This window comes from Apostichopus japonicus, chromosome 10, assembly GCF_037975245.1.
Source record: "Apostichopus japonicus isolate 1M-3 chromosome 10, ASM3797524v1, whole genome shotgun sequence".
Taxonomy (NCBI): domain Eukaryota; kingdom Metazoa; phylum Echinodermata; class Holothuroidea; order Aspidochirotida; family Stichopodidae; genus Apostichopus; species Apostichopus japonicus.
The window spans coordinates 1841519-1866136 of record NC_092570.1 but is presented as its reverse complement, the minus strand read 5'-3'; the positions used below and the strand labels follow the sequence as shown (position 1 = coordinate 1866136).

The 24618-nt window shown below is 35.4% G+C and overlaps 1 protein-coding gene across 2 annotated transcripts; it reads left to right on the top strand.

Annotated features, from left to right (window-relative positions):
* The first annotated feature begins 10039 nt into the window (after positions 1 to 10039).
* On the top strand, positions 10040 to 22803 carry LOC139974969 (methionine--tRNA ligase, mitochondrial-like). Of its 2 annotated transcripts, none has more exons than XM_071982537.1 (12): positions 10040 to 10180; positions 11942 to 12168; positions 12818 to 13008; positions 14227 to 14313; positions 15360 to 15488; positions 16036 to 16147; positions 16491 to 16621; positions 17376 to 17482; positions 17781 to 17880; positions 19017 to 19128; positions 20791 to 21006; positions 22202 to 22803. In XM_071982537.1, the coding sequence occupies exons 2-12, from the start codon at positions 12018 to 12020 to the stop codon at positions 22558 to 22560; spliced, it is 1695 nt and encodes a 564-aa protein (XP_071838638.1). In that variant the 5' UTR covers positions 10040 to 10180; positions 11942 to 12017; the 3' UTR covers positions 22561 to 22803. The 2 variants fall into 2 exon arrangements, with proteins under 2 accessions (XP_071838638.1, XP_071838639.1); XM_071982538.1 differs by having other exon boundaries at positions 10071 to 10140.
* The last annotated feature ends 1815 nt before the right edge of the window (positions 22804 to 24618 follow it).

Sequence of the window (24618 nt, the reverse complement as noted above, 5' to 3'; positions counted from 1 at the left end):
GCCATCCAATTGTGTTCTATTATTGCTTATATGAACTTAACAAAAGAACATGCTCTGGTTGACTTGATTGATAAAACATTGCTGACTGGAAATGATAAGATTCTACGTCTTCAAAGTGAACTCTATTACAGACTTATAGAGAATACAGAGGGGCTGTGCAAAAGGATAACACAGTCAAAATTTAACCATCTTCTCTACCACTTGTGCATTTAGTAAGCACACTGTAGCCTCAAATCACGGCAGTACACTAGGAAGTCCTTAGATGAAACACTGGGTCAGCTCCAATTTCTACAGCCTTACCTCACATGAAAGCAGCTCTGTTACTGAAAGCAACAACCTACTCACTAACACAAGTTCATAACTGGAATGCACTTTTTCAATATTTCTTTCCTGAGTGAGAAGATAAATGGCGTTAAAATTCAATTTCATTAAGCCCACTTGATGGTCCCTCCAACGACTATATTATGACAATGTAGCGTTAAGTAGCAACTAAGTTCCACTATCAACGTCTCCTGAGTCCTGAAACCACTATCATTCCATGTGTCCCAAATGTACCCTATAAACTTCATCATTCAATACTTATCAGTTTGATTGCAAATTTAGCAAATTTATCTCATTGAATTGAGTGTCCATAGATGTACAGTATACGATTACACAGTTAGCCAGATACCATTCCAACTTTCTTATTATAGAAAGAGCACTGTACATTAGCCTTATTTTTAATTCATACTATCCTGCCCCCACTCCCCTCCCTCCTCAGCTGGTATTGCATATATTAACCATTAATCACCTATTGTCTTCCTATCACAGAAACCATGGTCTTTCAAAGAAGAGTATACTGCTGGTCACACGAATTTATGGTCTTTAATTTGTAACATACATGTCATGAAAATCTTCTGTACACTGTAAAGTGTCCTTAAAAATAAGTTATTCATACATACCGACTGTTCTGTGGAAGATTCTTGACGAACTTAAGTTTCTTTCCATCTGTATTTGCCTCTGGAAAGAGATGCAGAGTTTGAGATAAAAACTTAGTTTTTGAATACACCATTACAAAATAGTTCAGTTTTACCTTACATATACCAGTGCTCAGTACACAAAGTTTCATAACAATGTTTCATTTAAATGAACCTGTATATATATATTCCACTAGAATATGTGAACATCTCAAAATATCGGTGTGATTGCATGTCTACAAAACGTGCCTTTTGGAAGTGAGTGTACATTAATACATGTAGGTTATACAGTAAAACGACACAGTTCAGTTTGGACAATCTGGCCAGATACATTGACTAGTACTTAGTTCTGGTCAGATAGAAAAACAAACAAACGCACGCACACACACACCCATAAACCCACACCCGCACATACTCATCCGCCTGCGTGACTGCATAGGCTACGATTATCATCGAAACCAACTAGAATGCAAAATGCATTGAGGTTTCGATGAACTTCAATGCAGTATACGTCTGCTTGTTAGTAACCAGAACTAGCTGTTACAATAGAAATGGTCCGAACCACCATTTTTCCCATAGTTAGATATCATGTAAAAGGATTTTCAGAGTGTGCACATCTGGTGACCTCAAATGAGATTTAACCTCACAATTAACAGGATTCAACACACACCCATCCCATGATCCGTCTGCTTGAATGCTTAGGTTACGATTTTCATCGAAACCAAAAATAATTAACAATAGCTGTATAACTGAAGGTGGTGCTTCATATCAAAACAATAGGGACCATTGTTTGAGTGAGTGATATTTCAGATAAACCATAGAGTTCACCGTAAAACGCGCGTAGATACAGGCAAATTGTCGGGTCAAAGGTCAGAATATTTGTTATAAGGAGAGTTTATAAATATGGATTGCACCACCGCCCCTCACATATGCATATACTAAAGGTTTCATCAACAGCTTTCATCCGGCAAGTGTTTTTTGGGTATGACGAAGTTACACAAATTTATCTCTCTTCTACGAACGGATTTATGTTATGAACCAGTGAGTAATTCGAGTTTGTCTATATATTCGGACACATCAGGCAATATATCTTGCTGATTACGTTTAACGTTACATGCGAGTACATTTCGTTAATTCACATAACCACAGTCTTGTTGTGGACCATGTAAACTATTCATGCATTTCGTGACTGTCTCCGATGTTCTTCATTATGAACGCTAACTGATATACGTGATATGCTTGTTTGATCACCAATGTGATGAGAAGTGTGCGTTGTGACGATTCTCTCTTCCAGTTAACAGGCTGCCTCATAGTACAGCGAAAGACATTTGCAGATAGGACATTTCAAGAAACGCGGCAAAAGTAGGACAATGTCATGATCAATTTTATTTAATGGAAACACTTCGCCGATTAGTGAAAAAAAAGCTTGCTCCCCTGTCGTACAGCCTTATCCTATGGTTTTGCACTAAGCTACATGGCCTACTTCATATTTGCTTGATGGAAGTCTACTGCAAATCAGAACCATAAATCCATCCTCATTTACGAATTTACATGAATAAATATGACAATCATGTTGAGCATGTTTCCGAATTCGACATCTGCAGCATTATCTCCGAGTGGGTAAGACGCTTTGGCAGACAGAAGACATTTCATGAATGATGTGCATAGCCTTTACTCGATGTTTAATTTCACGGGAACAGTTGACTGAAATGCGATCTTCGATGAACTTCATTCGTCTTCAAGCTTTAAGTAAAAAAAGGTGCATATTCCAATTATTGTGCGTAATTGATATGAGTACATATCACAATTAGGGCTTCATCATTTAATGATACTATTTCAATTATAAGTTCATATTAACCGTCTACTGCTTGACAGGGATATTTTTTTTTCTATATGATATCTTTGATATCCTCAGCTTTTGATCCTGTTATCTTGTCTAGGATTTGTGTCACATAGCATCATTGGTATTAAGGATTATTTATTGGTATTCAGTGGAACCAAAACAATAAAATTGACAAAGAAGAAAATATATAGCGATAATTAAGTATCAATCATTGTCACAACGTAGTTTACCACATTCAAATGACTTAAAAAGTTCAAATATACAAACAGATTATTATAGTAAGAACTGGAAGAATTGACTTGAACATGAACTGAAATGGATTCTTTCACATCATCATATCTGGTATATTCTTATTACACTGTAGTATACCCAGATAGTTATGAGTCCTTTCACGATCGCCGTATCAACTCAACATACGAGAATGAGTATGACAGAGGCATTTTATTGTATGGATTTACTCTAACGAAATGGCCATTCTTTATTTTATTGATTTTAAGTCTTTTTGCAATAACAACAAATGTATTGTTTTTGATTACAGTTAAGAGACATCCAATGTTACGAAAATCTGCAATGAGCATTTACCTAGTAGCATTGTCAGTTGTTGATTTGATTACATCATTTCTCTTTCTCGTATTTTCGATTTTACAACTCATTTTAGTCCTGAAATATAGTGATCCAATTGTCACGCCATGGTCTGCTGTACTGCTGTCACTATGTTGGAGTTCTTTGCAATATATAAGTCTATGCCTTGTTATATTGATTGCGTATGAACGTTATAAGGCTATTTGTAAACCGTTGGAACACATAGGTTCAGTTCCAAATCTAAAGCGGCGATGTTGTTTGACTGCGATTGGAATTTCTGTTGCTTTTGTTGGTCTTCTTTTTGTTTTCCTATTTGCCTCTTATCCATTAGTTTTCGGGCTAGATGGCATTGGGGAAATATACGGAATACCACCATCCAGTTATATTTTCATCTCCTCAGATTTAATTACCTTATTAATTGTTGTAATACTCTACACTAAAATCATCAAAGTATTTAATGAGAATCAAAACATCAGTGACTGTGATAATATCCGGAAACGAAATCATGAACTACAGCGGAATCTGACCATAATGGTATTGGTAAATTCTGCTGTGTTCATATTTTTAGTGCTATGTCAAGATATCGCTATCTTACTTGCAATAATAGTAAAACTTGATGACGGTGGTTTATCGTGGAAAGTTTATTTATTCCTAATAGTTTTCCCTTCATTGTTCAATTCTGGTATTAATCCAGTTATTTACAACATTTTTGGTTCTCGTTATCGAAGTGCTCTGAAAAGTACATTGAATTGTTGTACAGGAAGAGACCAAAAACTAGAACATGGAGACATAGAACTTAGTCATGTTGTCTAATCACACTCTCTGTCTACACAGTCTAAACAAAGTTTGACATGAAAAGAAGAATGATACACCCTCCCCAGATCCCTAATCTTTTCCATGTAATGTAGGCCTACACTCTAGATGAAGAAAAAATTCATGACGTTATACCGTATCAAACATAGGACTAGACAAGTATCATAACATTAATTCCCCAAACCAGGCAAGGACCATTGATTTGTCAAGAATTAGCGCCCTATTTCCCTAATAAATGTAGATTTTAAAGTTGCTTCAAAAGTAGTTGCGTTGAGAATAAAGCATGTAATACAGATGTTAATTGACGTAAACCAGACTGGCTTCATTAAGAACAGATTTATTGGTGAAAATATTCACTGCATTCTCGACACTATTATTACGATAACAACACTATTCCAGGTGTCCTCTTGAATATTGATTTTGGCACTTGACAGACTTTATTTGGGAGTGCTCACACTATTTCAAATTCAATGATGACATTATAAGGTGGATCTGTACTTTGTATTTCTTACTTTGTATTTTGTATATCTTAAAACGGCTTCTCTTATTCAAATGTTAAGATTTCTCGGGGCGTTCGACAAGGTTGCCAAATAAGCCCTTATCTTTTTTGTATTCTGTGTGCTGAGATTTTTAATCTTCAAGTTATCAGTGATAATTTAATTGAAGGCTTGTTTATTTTTGGTAGTATATATGATTTTTCAGTACGCCGATGATACATGTATTTTCCAAGGTGACTCACGTGACTCTTCGTGTGAATTAATTGAGGTTTTAACTGAACTAGAAAAAGTGTCAGGCTTGAAATCAATTATGATAAGACCAATATTTTCCCTCTTGGCCCTAGAAAACACTCAAGACCTATCTTTCTTGAGGAGTTTACTTTCAATTGGACATCAGTTCCAATTACTAGGCCCGGTATTAATTTTTCCATCGTTCGGGACAACCTTTTCCAACTCAACTATGTACCTAAACTTTAAAGGCTTAAGAGCCTTCTCAATCTAAGGTCCTTAATTTCTTACTTTTTGAAATCAATTGAATTTACTTGGTTCCTTTTCCACCCTTTAATTTGGTCTGTTGGACGCTATCCCCTCTTACTGGAAAACGTTGGTTAACGTGAATATTGTTCCTCTTAAAGATGACACTTTGTATCACAGGTTATTCAGTGTTCCGCGTATGTCCCGTGCCTTTTATAAGGAGGTGGTCAAGAATGTCTCTACAAATCCGACCACTTGTCTTATATGGGAAACCTCTTTTCAATGTCATGAGGATCAATGGAGAATGGTCCTTTTTCAGTCCTTTTGAGTCATTAAGAGAAAATAAGATTAACATTTTTCAGTGTCGTTTTATTCATAGGATTTGGTCACAAATCGTTTGCTTCATCAAATGAATATTAAACATACATTCCATGTGCACCTTTGGTGAGGAGGATGAAGAAACTATTAATCAATTACTTTGGGATTGTAATTAAAGGAATTCATGTATTTTAGATGTCGAACTATCTGTGCTTGGTGAACAATTTACTTTTCAAAGCAGGATATTTATTTCGGATACAACTTTCCGATTTTTAACCTAAAATATTATATTTTTAAGAAGAAAGTTCAAGAAGAAATTCCTTATTTAAACGAATTTTTATTTAGATTTAAATGTATGCTTCAAGTAGAAGAATATTTAAAAAGTATAAATTTCATGCACCCATTTCCTATACTACTTTACATAATGCATTTAAAAAATGCACTTTCTTATTTTCGTAAAGATCTCATCAATTGTATATACTATTTTCAGATTATGTTATTCAGCGTCTTAATCGATCCTGTGTAAAGTAAGTTGTCCACATGAGTTATGGATAAATAAAAATAAAAAACAAAGAAACAAAACAATTGCGATGGATTTGAACTGGAAAAGATAGTTCCTAATTTAAATTCCTAATTTAAACGAAGTTTTATTTAGATTTAAATGTATGCTTCAACCAGAAGAATATTAACAAAAGTCTTATTTTCATGCACCCAATTCCTATACTATTTTACATAATGCATTTAAAAAATGCAATTTCTTATTTTTGTATAGATCGCATCAAATGTATATATTATTTTCATATTATGTTATATAGCGTCTAAATCGGTCCTGTGTAAAGTAATTTGTCCGCATGAGCTATGAATTAAAAAAAAGGAGACATAAAAAATTGTGATGGGTTCGAACTAAAGAAGAAAGTTGAAGTAGAAATTCCTAATTTAAACGAATTTTTATTTCGATGTATGCTTCAACTAGAAGAATATTTAGAAAAGTATAAATTTCATGCACCCATTTCCTATACTACTTTACATAATGCATTAAAAAATGCACTTTCTTATTTTCGTAAAGATCTCATCAATTGTATATACTATTTTCAGAATATGTTGTTCAGCTTCTAAATCGATCCTGTGTGAAGTAAGTTGTCCGCATGATCTATGGATAAATATCAAAATTATAAAAAATGAAAAAAAATTGCGATGGATTTGAACTGGAAAAGATAGTTCAAGAAGAAATTCCTAATTTAAACGAACTTTTATTTAGATTTAAATGTATACTTCAACTAGAAGAATATTTACAAAAGTCTTATTTTCATGCACCCAATTCCTATTCTATTTTATATAATGCATTTAAAAAATGCAATTTCTTGTTTTCGTAAAGATCGCATCAAATGTATACATTATTTTCATATTATGTTATATAGCGTCTAAATCGGTCCTGTGTAAAGTAAGGTAAAGTAAGTTGTCTGTATGAGCTATGAATGAAAAAGAAGAAGAAGACAAAAAAAAAATTGTGATGGGTTCGATCCGGAGAAGAAAGTTGAAGTAGAAATTCCTAATTGAAACGAATTTTTATTTCGATGTATGCTTCAACTAGAAGAATATTTAGAAAAGTATAAATTTCATGCACCCATTTCCTATACTACTTTACATAATGCATTTAAAAAATGCAATTTCTTGTTTTCGTAAAGATCGCATCAAATGTATATATTATTTTCATATTATGTTATATAGCGTCTAAATCGGTCCTGTGTAAAGTAAATTGTTCGTATGAGCTATGAAAAAAAAGGAGACATAAAAAATTGTGATGGGTTCGAACTGAAGAAGAAAGTTGAAGTAGAAATTCCTAATTTAAATGAAAGTTTATTTCGATGTATGCTTCAACTAGAAGAATATTTACAAAAGTTTAAATTACATGCACCCATTCCCTTTACTACTTTACATAATGCATTTAAAAAATGCCATATCTTATTTTCGTAAAAGATCTCATCAAATATTTATATTATTTTGTATTATGTTATTCAGCGTCTAAATCGATCCTGTGTAAAATAAGTTGTCCGCATGAGCTATGAATAAACATCAAAAATTAAAAAAAAAATGAAAAAAATTGCGATGGATTTGAACTGGAAAAGATAGTTCAAGAAGAAATTCCTAATTTAAACGAACTTTAATTTAGATTTCAATATGTGCTTCAACTAGAAGAATATTTACAAAAGTCTTATTTTCATGCACCCAATTCCTATACTATTTTACATAATGCATTTAAAAAATGCAATTTCTTATTTTTGTATAGATCGCATCAAATGTATATATTATTTTCATATTATGTTATATAGCGTCTAAATCGGTCCTGTGTAAAGTAATTTGTCCGCATGAGCTATGAATTAAAAAAAAGGAGACATAAAAAATTGTGATGGGTTCGAACTAAAGAAGAAAGTTGAAGTAGAAATTCCTAATTTAAACGAATTTTTATTTCGATGTATGCTTCAACTAGAAGAATATTTAGAAAAGTATAAATTTCATGCACCCATTTCCTATACTACTTTACATAATGCATTAAAAAATGCACTTTCTTATTTTCGTAAAGATCTCATCAATTGTATATACTATTTTCAGAATATGTTGTTCAGCTTCTAAATCGATCCTGTGTGAAGTAAGTTGTCCGCATGATCTATGGATAAATATCAAAATTATAAAAAATGAAAAAAAATTGCGATGGATTTGAACTGGAAAAGATAGTTCAAGAAGAAATTCCTAATTTAAACGAACTTTTATTTAGATTTAAATGTATGCTTCAACTAGAAGAATATTTACAAAAGTCTTATTTTCATGCACCCAATTCCTATTCTACTTTATATAATGCATTTAAAAAATGCAATTTCTTGTTTTCGTAAAGATCGCATCAAATGTATACATTATTTTCATATTATGTTATATAGCGTCTAAATCGGTCCTGTGTAAAGTAAGGTAAAGTAAGTTGTCTGTATGAGCTATGAATGAAAAAGAAGAAGAAGACAAAAAAAAAAAATTGTGATGGGTTCGATCCGGAGAAGAAAGTTGAAGTAGAAATTCCTAATTGAAACGAATTTTTATTTCGATGTATGCTTCAACTAGAAGAATATTTAGAAAAGTATAAATTTCATGCACCCATTTCCTATACTACTTTACATAATGCATTTAAAAAATGCAATTTCTTGTTTTCGTAAAGATCGCATCAAATGTATATATTATTTTCATATTATGTTATATAGCGTCTAAATTGGTCCTTTAAGTTGTCCGCATGAGCTATGGATAAATATCAAAAAAACGATTGCGATGGATTTGAACTGGAAAAGATAGTTCAAGAAGAAATTCCTAATTTAAACGAACTTTTATTTAGACTTAAATGTATGCTTCAACTAGAAGAATATTTACATAAGCCTTATTTTCATTCACCCAATTCCTATACTACTTTATATAATGCATTTAAAAAATGCAATTTCTTGTTTTCGTATAGATCGCATTTTCATATTGTGTTATATAGCGTCTAAATCGCTCCTGTATAAAGTAAGTTGTCTGAATGAGCTATGAATAAAAATAAAAAAGACAAAAAAAATAAAAAAATGGAATATCTTATTTTCGTAAAGATCTCATCAATATAAAAAATCGAACACGAAACAATAAGAACGTTGTTGTTCCGCTATATTAACGTGATGAATTGTGTTTCAGTCGCAAGCTTCTGAAGTTTATATCGTTTATATAGAAGTTCATATCGTGTTTCCATTTTTTTGGGCTGTCTTTAACGTTTTATGCAATCTTCAATCTACTCGTTCCTTAAACTGAGAAGTTTAATTTATTCATATAATATTCAAATAATATTACATATTAGACACGATTTTATATATATATATATATATATATATATATATATATATATATATATATATATATATATATATATATATATATATATATATCCCCGACCACGTGACATCAAGTTTGCAAGCAATTGACAACATTATGACAATGGACTGAAAAGTTCAGATTCCATGAATGTCATCAGGACTTGCTGATAACGGGAAGACCACGAACTTACGGACAATCAATAATGCGAATGGTAAAGATTTATCCGACGAGCAAACAGATAACATAACTAAATGAGCTTACATGACATTTGCCACTTTTTTTCTAAAAACCCACAGATTGTAGGTGATATTTTACCTTCAGCATATGTTTTTTTCCCCATCCAAATCATCCACAGGAGTTCATTGATAGAATGAACAGTGATCACTGTTTGAAATAATTTGGAAGTCTAAGGTACGCCCACTATTAATAGCTTATGTTCAGCTCCTTTTTTTAGTAGAGTGTTGAGGCAATCCTGTTGACCTTTTATGGGATATATGCCCATTTGGCAGACAATATCACACTATTCTTGAAGAGAAATATTTCACCTATTTTAGTTGAAAATCCAATCTCAATATCTTTTTCAAAACTCGAGTTGTGATTGATTATATGTAACCTATATTTCCCAGTTCCCTTTAATACCTTTAGCTCAACGTTTGCTATGAAATGGGTGGAGGAAAACTTGTGCCATAGCATGTTGGATCTCGAGTGTGTTGATGATTCTATCAGATAGATACTACCTCAACACAAGTGTCTGACAGGAACAGTTCAACGACATGTTGTGAGAGATTTATCATCCAGTTAACCATTATTTAACAAATGTGAGATAAAAGATACTTATCAATACACCTGTGATAAATTAAAACAATAATTGATAATTATCCTGCTATTTCTTATGATATGCATGCTTTACATAGTTGTTATTCAACCTCTGACTTTGTATTATATCAATCAGTACCAGTTGTGCGATTAATTGTGCCTTCTGTTACTTATAGTGTCACTAGGGTTAGGCTAGACTAGGTTAGGCCTTCACTTGTACTTCGGCAAGTACTTGAGCACACGCATGCCTTGTGCCTGTTATGCAGAATATGCACGAAGCAATACTTACGTGTTGCATGGAGTTATACCATGATTAACTTTAGTAGAGCAGAACTAAAGGACTGTGTTTTACATACTAGGTTAGGCCTAATCCGTATCTAGGCCTAGGTGACTATATCATAAATAAGGAAAGGTGAAGTCCGTTACTTGAGTGTCATCATGGCAATATAATTTCAGCCCTAATTATAGTAGTCAAAGAATTTATTCCTCCCAATGTGATCGTTCTTGGTTAAATGAACCCACAACTCATTAAACAACACTATGCAAATGTTTTTTGATTTTGGTAAATGCAAGGTAATGCACATTGATAGTAGCCTAGTAACCAAAAGTGTACATACAATCTTAATGGTGTGGAGTTAAAAAGAGACCTAGGTATCTACATTGACTCATCTCTGCAACCTTCTAAACATTGTCTTGAATCTGCTAAAATAGATAATAGGGTTTTAGGTATGATCAAGAGGAACTTCAGTTTTCTGAAAGAAGATATCGTAGTTAGGCTTCATAAGCAGTTGGTTAGGCCTCATCTGGAGTATGCTGTGCAGGCCTGGAACCCATATTTTGCTAAGGATAAGGAAGTACTTGAAAAAGTCCAGAGGAGGGCTACTAGGATGATTTAGTTCCTTAAAGAGTGTTCCTTATAATAGGCGGTTACAACTGTTGAATCTCACCACACTGGAGCTTAGGAGGTTACTTGGGGACTTGATCCAGGTTTTCAAGATTGTATATGGTTTCGACAATTTATCCTTTACCGACTTTGTCATGTTTGCTAACAGTAGTTGTACCAGAGGTCATTGTCTTAAACTCCAAAAGTCACATAGTAGGATTAATATACGGCATAATTTTTTTTTCTAATACGGTTGTGAATGAGTGGAATGGTTTGCCTGAGAAAGTTGTACTTGCAAGTAGTGTCAATGGGTTTAAGAATGCTTTGGACAAGCACTTTAAGCATTGTAATTGGGTCTGAGTGTTTGTGTCTTCAGTTTTTTTCTCTCTCTATAGGGTCCTTGATGGGAACCTAAGTGTCCCTCCTGATCCTTTTTTCTACTAAACTAAACTAAACTCTACATTATCTAGGGCCTAATAGTTTTGTCTTTTGCTTTCACTTGTACTTCGGCAAGTACTTGAGGACATGTATGCCTTTGCCTGTTGTGCAGAATGTGCAAGAAGCAATACTTAAGTGTTGCATGGAGTTAAACCATGATGAACTTTAGTAGAACAGAACTAAAGGACTGTGTTTACATACCAGCTATATGGCCTAATCCGTATCGAGGTGACTATATCATAAATATGGAAAGGTGAAGTCCATTACTTGAGTGTCATCATGGCAATGTTATTTCAGCCCTAATTATAGTAGTCAAAGAATCTATTCCTCCCAATGTGATCATTCCATTCTTGGCTAAATGAACCCACAACTCATTACACAACACTATCCAAACTCTACATTATCTAGGCCTAATAGTTTTGTCTTTTGCTTCCTTTTACAGTTTCGAAGTCTTTTCAAAGATAAATCTATAACATGTCCGACAAGCTTCAATTGGTTGTGGAACTTGCAGAGTGAAAATGAGGCTATTACTCTCTCTTTTTACCCCATTGGGAAAACATGTCCATCCCCTCAAGCACGTTGGATTTTGCAGACATTTGTCTTCGACTGCAAAGTTGCAGAACTTGAATGGTTTCTGTATTTCTACACCAATCTTTTATGTCAATGCAGGTGAGATAAGTTGTCACTTAATAAAGAGATCTCGAAGTTGAATGATCAGTGTGCATTCTATCAGTTGAAAGAAATGGTGCACAAGTGCAGTATTCTATGACACCTCATATAATTAGGTAAAGTCTGAATTAACAGCATATATATGTGGTAGGCTATTACTGGCACATGGCAGACCTAAGATTGTAGAACTGGCAACCTCTATTCATGGTCTAATAAATTCCATCTAATTCTGTGACAACGAAATGGTAAAACTCTGTGTAAATACGGTTCAAGTATCTTTGCTGATAATAGCACCCTTCCAGTATACCTTCAGTACTGTATAATGATGCATCATCGCAGTCCACATTTTTACAGAAATTTACAGAAATGTCCAGAAGAATAACAAGGTGATATATAGCCATTCTTTTACACTGGACACATAAATTACAATTGAGCTGTATAAAGTTATCAAGTACAAAATGTTCCTGGATAGTTTGGATGATATTTTGGATGATATTGTGGAAGTAGCCTAACAAATTTACATCTTGATATTGTTCGCCCAAAAAATATAAATAAATGAGTACTGGGACTTACAAAATGTCCTCCACAGCATAGTACTGCATGACATCCCAGCTTCATTTATCATAATTACCATTTTCTCCATTTATAGTTCCACACATTGGTCACCTGTATTCTGCAGTTTTGGCAGACTTTGCTCATAGATACCACAAATTGAAAGGGGCATCTGGTACGATTTTTTCAACTGGCACAGATGAGCATGGATTGAAAATTCAACAGGCTGCTGTTGCAGCTGGGAAAGATCCTCAAATCTTCTGCGATGAAGTTTCCAAAGAATTCAAGGTGGGAATCGTTCAAAGTTGTCCGCACACTAATCCTGCCCTGGTTATTATTGATATTAAGGTAACACTGGACAGGAAGAAAAAAAATCGGTTATTTGAGTACCGCACAGCTCTAATGCTTTCCTTTCAAAATGTGTTGATTTGTATCTTACATGTGTAAACAAGAAGCCAAAGACATGTTCTTTAAAAGTAACAATTCGTTCAAATTTGGAAGAATTGGTTTTGGTTGTCCGTAAAATTGTAGCAAAATAACAGAGCAATATGTACATGTACACTGTAGTAGCTGAGTTGAGTTATTTCTACCATTTCACAACATACAACAACAAAATTGAAGTTTCATAACTATTTTATATACTGTGCGTGCATAGATAAGACATGATTGGATCATTTGCTCAGACTGACGCTAATGTAGGATTAACAAACCAGATAATGTGATGGTAGAGGAACCAGAATATAAAGCATAAGCTTTTCTAGTCTGGTCCCTTCCCCCCACTCACACCCCACTCCACCCTCACCCGCACCCCCAATAAAAAGGGAAGAAGAAGGATCAGCAAATGACTACAACAGAGAAAGAACAGAAAATAGAGGGAGGGACAAAAATCATGTTTGAAGAACAATTTAGACCTAAATACGTGCCAATTCTGATTTCCTTGACAAACTTAAATTTATATTGATTTAGATATCAACACTAATGCACATATACACATATAGATGTGTAGGTGTGGTGAATATAACATCAACTTTGGGGGTGATACCAATGTATCATTTGACCTGGTATTTAGTTACAATGCCATCTGACTTTGAAGCGCAGTCAAAAAATGTCTTGTCGTCCCAAGCTGCTTTTTGGTTTTCCAAAGAGAAATTTGGTCATCTTAGATGACGACGGGATGACCATTAAAATTTGACCTGTTTGTTGGATTGGTGTTAAAGTTGATGACATTTCGTTTCTTGCTTTCACCATAAACTGATCACTAATAATTTAGTGTTGACATATTGTATGTATAGCATATTTTAGGTTTTAGGAATCTTGTATTTATACAGCAAATATACAGCAAATTTTAAGGTACATTGTACTCTACTGCCCACTACTGGCTATATGTCTTTTCACTTTTGTAGCAACTCATTCATTTTTTGGCTCCACACTCCACACAGATTCCATAAATTCTCTTTTGGTTATATTTTTGGTTATTTGGTTACTAATTTGTTGTTTCCTTTTCAGCGTTTGTTTGATAGAAGTGATGTGGTCTACACAGACTTCATCAGAACAACGGAAGCAAGGCACAAGAAAGCTGTGAAATGTTTTTGGGTGAGTAATGTTGAAACCTTAGAACTAGAATGAAATGTGAATGATGTCAGGCTCTTTTTTTTTGATACTTGAGATTCACTGGCATATGTGTGTACTCTGGCTCTGTAATAATTACTCTTCTGAAAATAGATTTGTACTCATCTTGTATTCATACGGTACTAGGGGCAAGTTTGGAGATCTATTTAGTTTAAGTACTAATATATATAGTATATACTTGTTTCCGAGTAGAAGAGTCCCATCTGGTATTCAGCTTCAAGGATATGAACTCGTACTCATACTTGGGGGGGGGGGGGGGAGGGAGCAGGGCGTTTGGAAATCTAGTATACTGTAGGTACTTGTGCAAGATCAATTACTTGTACTCTCGCTTAGGGCCTTGTACTCTCGCTTTGAGCCCTGTAATCTCGCTTAGAGCCTTGTTATTTTGCTTAGAGCCTTGTACTCTCACTTAGAGTCGTGTACTCTCGCTTAGAGGCTAGTACTCTTGCTTAGAACCCTGTACTCTCGCTTAGAGCCTTGTACTCTCGTTTAGAACCTTGTACTTTTGCTTAGAGCCTTGTACTCTAGCTTAGAACCTTGTAATCTCTCTTTGAGCCTTTTACTCACGCTTAGAACCCTGTACTCTTGCTTAGAGCCATGTACTCTCGTTTAGAACCTTGTACTTTCGCTTAGAGCCTTGTACAGTACTCTAGCTTAGAGCCTTGTAATCTTGCTTAGAACCCTGTACTCTCGCTTAGAACCCTGTACTCTTGCTAAGAGTCTTGTATCTCGCTGTAGGCATAAGTGTACTTGTACTCATTCTGTTGTACTTGTACTACCGTTCTACTGATAGTCTTATAATAAAAGAAGATAAGCCTTCTTCTTTTCCTCTGCTAACTATAACAACATGATAGAAGTATTATGTGGCAATTTGACTTTGCTCACCTACTAATGAACTTGCATAAAAACCCACAATATTGAGAGGATAAATTCCTTTACACACAAAACTAATATTTAAGACAGTTCATAGGTTGTTAAAATGCTTAAGGCTAAAAGTTTGTCATTTACAGGAGAAGCTGTTCAAGTCTGGATTCATATACAAAGGTCACTACGAGGGATGGTACTCTACTTCAGACGAGACGTTTCTACCCGAGAGCCAGGTCACAAAGGCTGTTGATAAGCAAGGAAAGGAAATTCAGGTCATGTTTTATCTTTATCTAAGCAAATCATAAAGGGAAAAATTGCCAGGAAAAATTCTCCACAAATTTGGGAAGGGCAAGGAAACTTATTCACTTCAAGGTTCAAAATGGATTGGATTAGAATGTGACATCATAATTCCATATTTTAAAGTAACACCCCTTACTTTTACTTCCTATGTAGAAATCTTATTTAGATCTTTGAGGGTTGTCTAAAGGGATATGGGACCAATTATAATACCAGGGGTTGGAGGGTCGGTGGTGGGGACAAATACTCTCTTGTTAAAATGCTGTTCCTTGGTTCAGTTGGTAAATGTTTCGTGGGCAAAATTCTTCTAGTTGTGAATGATTGAAGCCAATGCTTCCATTATTTTAGAAAATTATGCTTTGCTTCATGAGATAACTGGAGGAAACCAAACTACCTATCAGGACAAGAAGGGATGATAAAGGCAGATAAACGGGATATTTATTTCTCGGTGTTGAAATGAAGTTCATATCAAAACGTTAATATTGATAGCTTACAAATAATCAATGTTATTACTCGCTGCAGGTTTCCATTGATAGTGGCAATCTAGTGGAATGGACCACAGAAACCAACTACTTATTCAAATTAAGCGAGTTTCAAGACAGTCTAAGTCATTGGTTGGAAAGTAATCCCAAATGTGAGTGTTTTCTTTCTTCTTCAAACTGCTATCCTACAATGTTTGTGAAAAGGTATGACCACTCCTCATTCTCTCTCTGACATCCTCCCCTCCCCCCCCAACCCCATCTTCCATTATTTTGTTGCTGCATCAATCAATGCTGAATAGAGATTGATTTGGACCGAGGATGACAGGTAGACTCAGTTGAGTTAAGTATCACTTAACCCTCTATAAGAAAAATAATAATAGAGAAAAAAACAACCAAACTAACAACACTTGTACTCATAAATTTGAAGAGCCCCTAAAGGTTAAAATAGATGCCGATTCTGAATAGTAATGTTTCATCAACTTAATGTTCTCTCAGCCATTCAGCCATCAAAGTTTTACTCCATGGTGCAGGGGTGGATTCAGGGAGGTCTCAAGGATCTATCTGTTTCTCGTCAGAGGAGTCGTCTGGAGTGGGGTATCCCAGTGCCAGGAGATGATAGCCAAACGGTGAGTCAGTTTATTAAGGCATTTTATTAATAATCTGAGTTTCTCATGAACATGTGATTCATCTTAATTCTTCTCTGGCATTTAGCTAGACATCAAGTAGATTTACAAGTATGGAATTTAATTTTTTCACTAGTCACAAGATGACTATTAAAATGACAGAGCCCTGATGTTGAAGAACATTTTTGAAGAAGAAATTGGTATTGGATAATTGTCCAATCTGATTTAAAAATATGTGGTTGTACCTTCAACCACTCCAGGAAGGTTTGGTTTTGGACGAGAAAGTTACCGATGAACACAGGATCTTGACAGAAGTTCACCTTTTTAATGAATTTCTCTTAACACGCCCTTCCCTGTTGTGATTTGGGTCTCATCAAATGAAACTAGGGGTGTGATCCCCTGGTTACATGCTATGCAAGCCACAATGGCATTTGACTGTTTTAATATGAATTCTTTACCTTTTCAAGGTTTTCCCTGCCCCCCCCCCCGAGTCTGTTGTGATTTGCATAGACATATTTATGTAGACAGCCAATTGGGTTTCTACAAATCCCTTCTCTGCCACTTTTTGAGTCTTATTGAAGATGGAAACAGGTGGGTTTCCATGGTTACACAGTGTGCAAGATGATGTGGCTTTTCCTTGGGAATCCCTCCCGTCCTTCCAGCAAAGTAATGGCCAAATCATGTTAGGCATCAACCACTTTTAACTTCAATATCAACATTTTTGAAGAATTATTTCTTCTTCTGTTTTTTTCACCAGATTTATGTTTGGTTGGATGCTTTAATAAATTACATCACAGTCTGTGGCTATCCTGATAACATCAGTGGTTGGCCCGGGATCAATATTGTTGGCAAAGATATTTTGAAGTAAGTTTATAAAAAAAATTTTCCTTTAATGATGAGGCTTATTGTTACATCTATGTCAAATAGTTTCTGGGAATCCTTAGGGAATCTTGACTTCCTACCTGTTGGAAATTTTGCGGTTTGTACATGTTACTTTGTTCATGAAGTCCACCCTTTGACCCCTTGCTCTCCCCCACCCCTCCAGTGGTAGCTCCCCTTTGATAAATGGGTCTTAGCATTGAGCAGTCCATCTTTTAACATATGATTTACTTGCAAAATAAAGGGTCTCACTTCTCTTGATCAATTTGTTCCCCACGGACAGGTTTCATGCCATCTACTGGCCAGCATTTCTAATGGCTGCTGGCTTAGACCCTCCCCAGTCTATAGTCTGCCATTCACATTGGACCATGGACAGTTTCAAGGTAACTATTGTATTTTGTTGTGTAAATAATAAATAAAAAATTCATATGTAGAATGTAAATATTGTAATATCCTCTCACAGCAGTGGCAGACATAAAATGAAAAGTAAACATCTGTGGCTTTTAATTTCAAGCTAATGATTTCTGTTTAGACTTGCAACTGCTTTCAGACTGGATGAAAAATGTCATCATATTTTGTGGTCACAGAATAGAACCCACCAGTTAATTTCCAGTCTGTAAGATAGGTTTGCTTCTGAAAATTTTGTCCGAAGTGAAATTATCAAGAAATCGACACAATATTTCTTTCATCTCGCAAGGAATACCTATTTTATTAGAGAATGGAACGTAAAATAAGATTATTGAGTTTGTTTCCGAGAAACACAACGATGAAAATCACACTCTCTTCTGAGTGCTTCATTGTGTTGTTACTAACCTTGTCAAACTCTCAACAATCTTAAAGATTGACTGGGACCTTTGCATAGTACCTTACCCTGGTGTGCCTACTAACTGTGACGGGCCAGGGTTAGGAACAGCTCTCTAAGTGTCCTATTTGCTCCATGTATTTGTGCTGTACTGTTTGCTCCTAATACTCACTGGCTGTAAAAACTGAAAGAAATACCAGTCAAACCAGGATGACTAGAATGGTTTGGTTACTTGTCCCTGCTTGTGACTCCCAGCAGATGAAAGTGTTTACTTACACAGCTAGCAGTTTGGACACAAATCTTGAATCAGCTGTGTTAGTCTGTATTGCCCACAGAGCAGTTATTAGGTGTTACAAGCTGTTTGTACTGAGTAAATAGTTTTGAGGTAGATATGAGTCCTCTGTCATATGAATGGAACAATACTGCTTGATTTGACTCAGATTAAGGCTGCACTGTAGAAGGTGTTAAAATCTAAGGAATGGCAAAAATTGCTGGATTTTAGTGAAAACACACTAACAATGGGCCAATGCTGTTAGTCAAATACTGCAAATAGTTGAAGCAACCTAACTTTGAACTTGAAGAATATTTATAAAAGAATTAATTTTTTTCTTCTAGTTTTTGGAATATATCATATTCTGGGTGTAACATTTATTAAGCAGTTTAATTGTTTTTTGCTGTTGTTGTAATATTCACTGTGTTTTATCTTTGATTGTTTAGATGTCCAAAAGTAGAGGTAATGTGGTGGACCCATTCAACCAACTCAAAAAATTCTCTTCGGACGGTCTGCGCTATTTTCTCTTGAGAGAGGGTGTCCTTCATTCTGATGGAGGTAAAGTTAGTCCTTCTCAGTGCTTGTCGTGATCTTACAAAACTGTACACACGACAAAGTCTTCCCCAATCAAATACACATATCTGTAATTCTTTGGATAGGCCCATTTAGTGTTTTTAATTTTTTAGGGAGCATACATTTCATCAAAGTATATTCTTTAATAGCATACAGCTACTCTGTATCGAGTTTTTTAAATATGATATTGTTTACATTCTTTCAGTTTTCATGCTGCTCTTTAAATTAAATGTACAAATTCATTTCTGAAAATGAAGAATTGTGGTTGACACAGGGTGCTCTTAATAATATTCCTGTTTATGAACACACCCTAGTACAAAACATAAAATGTGAACACTCCTAGTACAAAATGTGAACAGTGAACACTCCTAGTACAAAATATAAAGTGTGAACACTCCTAGTAAAAACAAAATGTGAACACTCCTAGTACAAAACATAGAGTGTGAACACTCCTAGTACAATATGTAAAGTGTGAACACTCCTAGTACAAAACATAGAGTGTGAACACTCCTAGTAAAACACATAAAGTGTGAACACTCCTAGTACAAAACAAAGTGTGAACACTCCTAGTACAAAACAAAGTGTGAACACTCCTAGTAAAACACATAAAGTGTGAACACTCCTAGTACAAAACAAAGTGTGAACACTCCTAGTACAAAACAAAGTGTGAACACTCCTAGTAAAACACATAAAGTGTGAACACTCCTAGTACAAACAAAATGTGAACACTCCTAGTACAATGGAAAGTGTGAACCCTCCTAGTACAAAACATGAAATGTAAACACTCCTAGTACAAACATAAAATATTAACACTCCTAGTACAATGGAAAGTGTGAACACTCCTAGTAAAACACATAAAGTGTGAACACTCCTAGTACAATATGTAAATTTTGAACATTCCTGTGAGTCCACAGACAAAAGAAAAAAGCTATAAAAAACCAGCCAACTACCTCCTCTTGCAACTGTAATAACCAAACCTTACCCAAACCTAGCTCTTAGTCATGAGACCTGATACCTATGTTTTGGGAAAAAGAGATTGTTAAAAAGTTTAGAAAGGTCGAGGAAATTAGCTAGATAGTGATCTCTAGGTTGTGCGAGGTGGCTTAACTGGGATGGAGCTCTTGGATCCTTGGTCAGTATCTGTGGGATTGTTGAAACATACTCCCATTTAAGGAGCCTGGGGTCGCTCCCCAAGAGAACACTTTCTGTGGAATGTTGCTTTCTAGGCCAAAATTAACTCTACACACATGGTTGTGCTAATACCTGCTTTTAATTTGATGTGCATGGTGGGAGTATAGATATGGGAGTATAGAAATGGGAGTATAGATATCCTCCCCCCAGTTACACACCCACCCCTGGATCAGCTAATACCCCCTCACCCCAGTCAGACACCCACCCCTCCTGAATCAACTAATAACCCACTGAATGAACACGGAATTACATCATAGTCTTCTCTTGAACTTTTCACATAAAATTCCCCAACCTTTGAGAATTTCATTATTTTGACATATTTTAGCTGTGCTTCAGTGGAGAATTTTAATATTTTTTAAAAGGTATAATTGCAACAAAGGTTTGACTCTATCGATACATTTTTTTATAACTCACCAACTTTAATTTTTGCAATATTGCATCACTCTTCTGTTTCAGATTATTCCGAAAGGAAAGTGGCCAAGGTTTTAAATGTTGAATTAGCAGACACTTTAGGTAACCTCCTCTCCAGAGTGACTGGCGCTGCCCTCAACCCTCATCAACAGTTCCCGCCATTTCACCAAGAGTATTTTCCTCGGAATGGTCCTCGAGGTGCAATGTCTGGAGTATCCAAAGAGGATTACAACTTACTAGATGCCTTGCAAAAGTTACCAGGTGAGAACAATATTGTATTGATATTGTGTATTGTTACATACACACCCTACCACACCCCCACACCCCCTGCCCCTTTTTAAATTGTTTTACATTTCCTTGGTAGAGAGAATGTTCTTCTGAGCTGTGAGGAAGTTGACACTAACTCCATCAAATGTCACAAAAACAAGTATATGCATCAAAGCACCCTTCAATAATTCTACCAAAAAAACAAACGACAACTCGTCCTCCAGCACAGTATGTCATGAACAGTTACACAATTTCAGTTAATGCACCACTTCATAGAAAATCCTGGCTACCCTGTTGCTGTTTTTGGCAAAATTATGCAACATTTCAGCTGAAATGATTGATAGATTGATGAAAGCTTGTCGTGACCCCCAAATGTCATGGTGTGTGGTTCTGGATATATTAATAGTGGACATGTTTGCCACCTGTGACATTTGAAGCAGCAGGTCGCATGTCATGACCTCACTCTACCTTTCAGATAGTCACTCAACATTTCTAGTGCAGTTTATCTGTATGCAGTCTCCAAAGACTTGCCTCTTACTCCAAGAAAGTAAAGGTGACCACACTTGACTGTGATTTTCTTTCACAGTTAATGATAATAACAGCTTCAGTCCTGGCTCTTACATGCAAATTAGGTGAGGCTTGGTTAGGTACATCTCCAAAGGAAGTGTGGTCAATGGTCGGTCAATGCCAGGGGTCACTAAATGGTGATGTAGACCCCCTTGGATTGCTAAAATAATCCAAGTGATTGAGAAATTCCAGAGATCGATGGAGGGTTGATACAAGGTCGATGAAGCTTTTGTGCGGGAAAGTTTACAACCATAAAAGTAGTATCAATGGCTTTTGCAACTCAGTATTACAAATTTTGGAATGGAAAGATGACATTTATACAAGAAAATGAAGAGGATTATTTTGACTCATTTTTACATATAGAATATTTCATGTGGACAAGTTCAATTTTGTCATTTAGAGCTTTTTAATCATGAAAAGAAAGGGTTAACAAAGTTGATAATTTTGTAAATTCTCTGGAAAGAAGTTCTAATAATTTGATTTTGGAGAACCTGTTCAGACTGAAAGAGATCAACTATTAAGGTTTGTATTGCAATGTTGCCGAAATGCAGCTGAAAAAATTCCTAATTCCTAACAACTTTTAATCTGTCATTTAATATCCTGTCTTCTTTCCCATTCACAGAAGTAGTAGACGATCACTTCAGCTCGTTTCATGTTTACAAAGGTTTGGATGAAATCATGTCATGTTTAAGACAGGCCAATAGCTTCACACAAAGACACGAACCTTGGAAACTGGCGAAAGACGAGAGAGAGAAAGACCGCTTGGAGACAGTTTTACATGTTGTCATGGAAACGTTAAGATTATCAGGGATTCTGCTGCAGCCTGTGACTCCAAATTTAGCAGAAAGACTTTTAAATAGACTAGGTATTCCAGCAACACAGAGAAGCTTCAATGACCTTCGACCATTTAGTTGGCAAGGCGGCCATCTTGGTGAAGCTGAAGGAATCGTCTTCCCAAAGGTAGAAGAATCTTTGAGGTGACTCCGTCATATAGATTGAGCCTAGAGATGAACAGCACCATCAATGCAGCTCTCCTTTCAATATGATCGATCAAAATGTGAACTATTATCCTTGTCTTATGCCAACTAAATTATCACAAGAGTAGTGTACTAGTGTTACTGTATTGAAAGAAGAACCCCAAGTTTTGAATGCAAAGTTTATAAAAGGAAAATGAAAAAAAAACACAACCTGGGAAGTATAATAGCATTGGTACTTGAGACCTAACAGTCAAACGTTAAATAAGAATACTGTCTTGTAAAGACCTCATAATGCAGCCATACTATGTCTTTGCATTTATGATACTGTTGCAGTCTGGGCTACCTTACTGTCAGGGCTTGATTTACCTTTTCCGAGTGGCCTTGGACCAGAAATAAAATTTGGACCCTCCAATTTTCTGTGAGACAAGTATGAAGGTAGACATTGTGTGCAAATTATAATCCAGATGCACAGCTGACATGTGTGAGTTTTTACATGTGTACTTTCTCTTTCGAGATCTGGTAAATCATAAATGATTTCGAGTTCGTTAGCATCATGTTTTGATCTCTAGAGTAAGGCAAATATGTCACCAAAAACAGAACTAGTATTTTTCGATACAGGTGACAAACGCCTACAGTGGAATTACGACCTTCGTTACCGGTTTCAAAACTCTGGACATACAATCAACGTCCATAGCCTAGGGGTTATGGTATGCTAGCTTCAAAGGGTGCCGCAAGGACTCATACTAACACTTGGATACCTATTAACGGTCAGGTCAATTTAACATTTAGGTCTATCTTAGCCATTTTGTTTTTAATATCATTTTGGGGTACAGGTGTACATACACACATTTTATTATTAGCTTAAACATACTAGGCTACTCCTTTAGGTAAACTACTGAATTATGTGACTAATTGATTCAATTCGTTGAATTCATGAAGGCCATCAACAGCGAGAACTTCACTGAAGCCGACAATGATAGAGCGATCATCGAAAATGGTTTGAAGGACAATTTTCCTAATACCGAAATTGCTCTGAGAATCTATCTTTCATTGATGGTCTCGAATTGTAGCGGTGAAAGGTCATTTTCAAAACTTAAGTTGATTAAAAATCACATGAGAACCAAAATGAGCCAACAGATACTGGTAAACCTCAGTATTCTCGCTATCGAAAGTGACATTTTAAATTCATTGAAACACGATGAAATATTCTCTGAATTTGCAAGCATGAAAGTGCAGAAAAAATGCAGACTATAGAGCCCCCCACACAATTGCGTGCCCCGGGACCCCCACACGCTTAGTCTGGCCCTGGTTAAAGCTTCTATAGATATTCTGGTGTTCAAGATATACAATGTGTGGTATGTTGCCGTAGAGCTTAATTGAGTCGAGGTGGTAGTCTCATTCTTTAGGTTTTTCTGTTGTTTATCTAATTGGTCAACCAAGGAATGTTTTCATTTTATAGTAACAAAAAGCATCTTTGGATTATATGCAACACCATATGACTTATTAATATGTGTAATGGATAATGAACATGTAATTTGACTCCATAAAGGTTTTCTTCATTGAATTTTGCATTGCGTTTATTAAGGTGAACTACAGAATTGTATGTTAGACTGAGTGGTCCAGCCACTTTCATTAAATAGCCTCTGATAATTTTTTTTTTTTTAATTTCTCAGAAATAAAATTGGTAAGGAGAACAGTGTGTTTCAAATTTAACTGAGGGGGAGGGGCAGGGAGTATGAATGAGGAAAATAAAAGATTTTCCCTGCTCCCACCCATCTGTCATGATATGGTAATGTCACTGGCCAAATGAATGGTTTTAAATATAAAGTGATATTGAATCATGCAGGAAATTTTTTTCTGGTACTTCTGTTGGTATATCTTTGATCCCTCTCCCTCTCCTCCATAGGTAAATGGACATTCACTGACAAATACCTCCAAAATGATTGGCTCATACCACTGTATGCTTACTACGAATGTTTCTTAAGCAAAACATTGGAGAACTGGGCTAGTATACCAAATTGACAGATAAACTGATCATGATTTTTCACAATTTTGGCTTCCA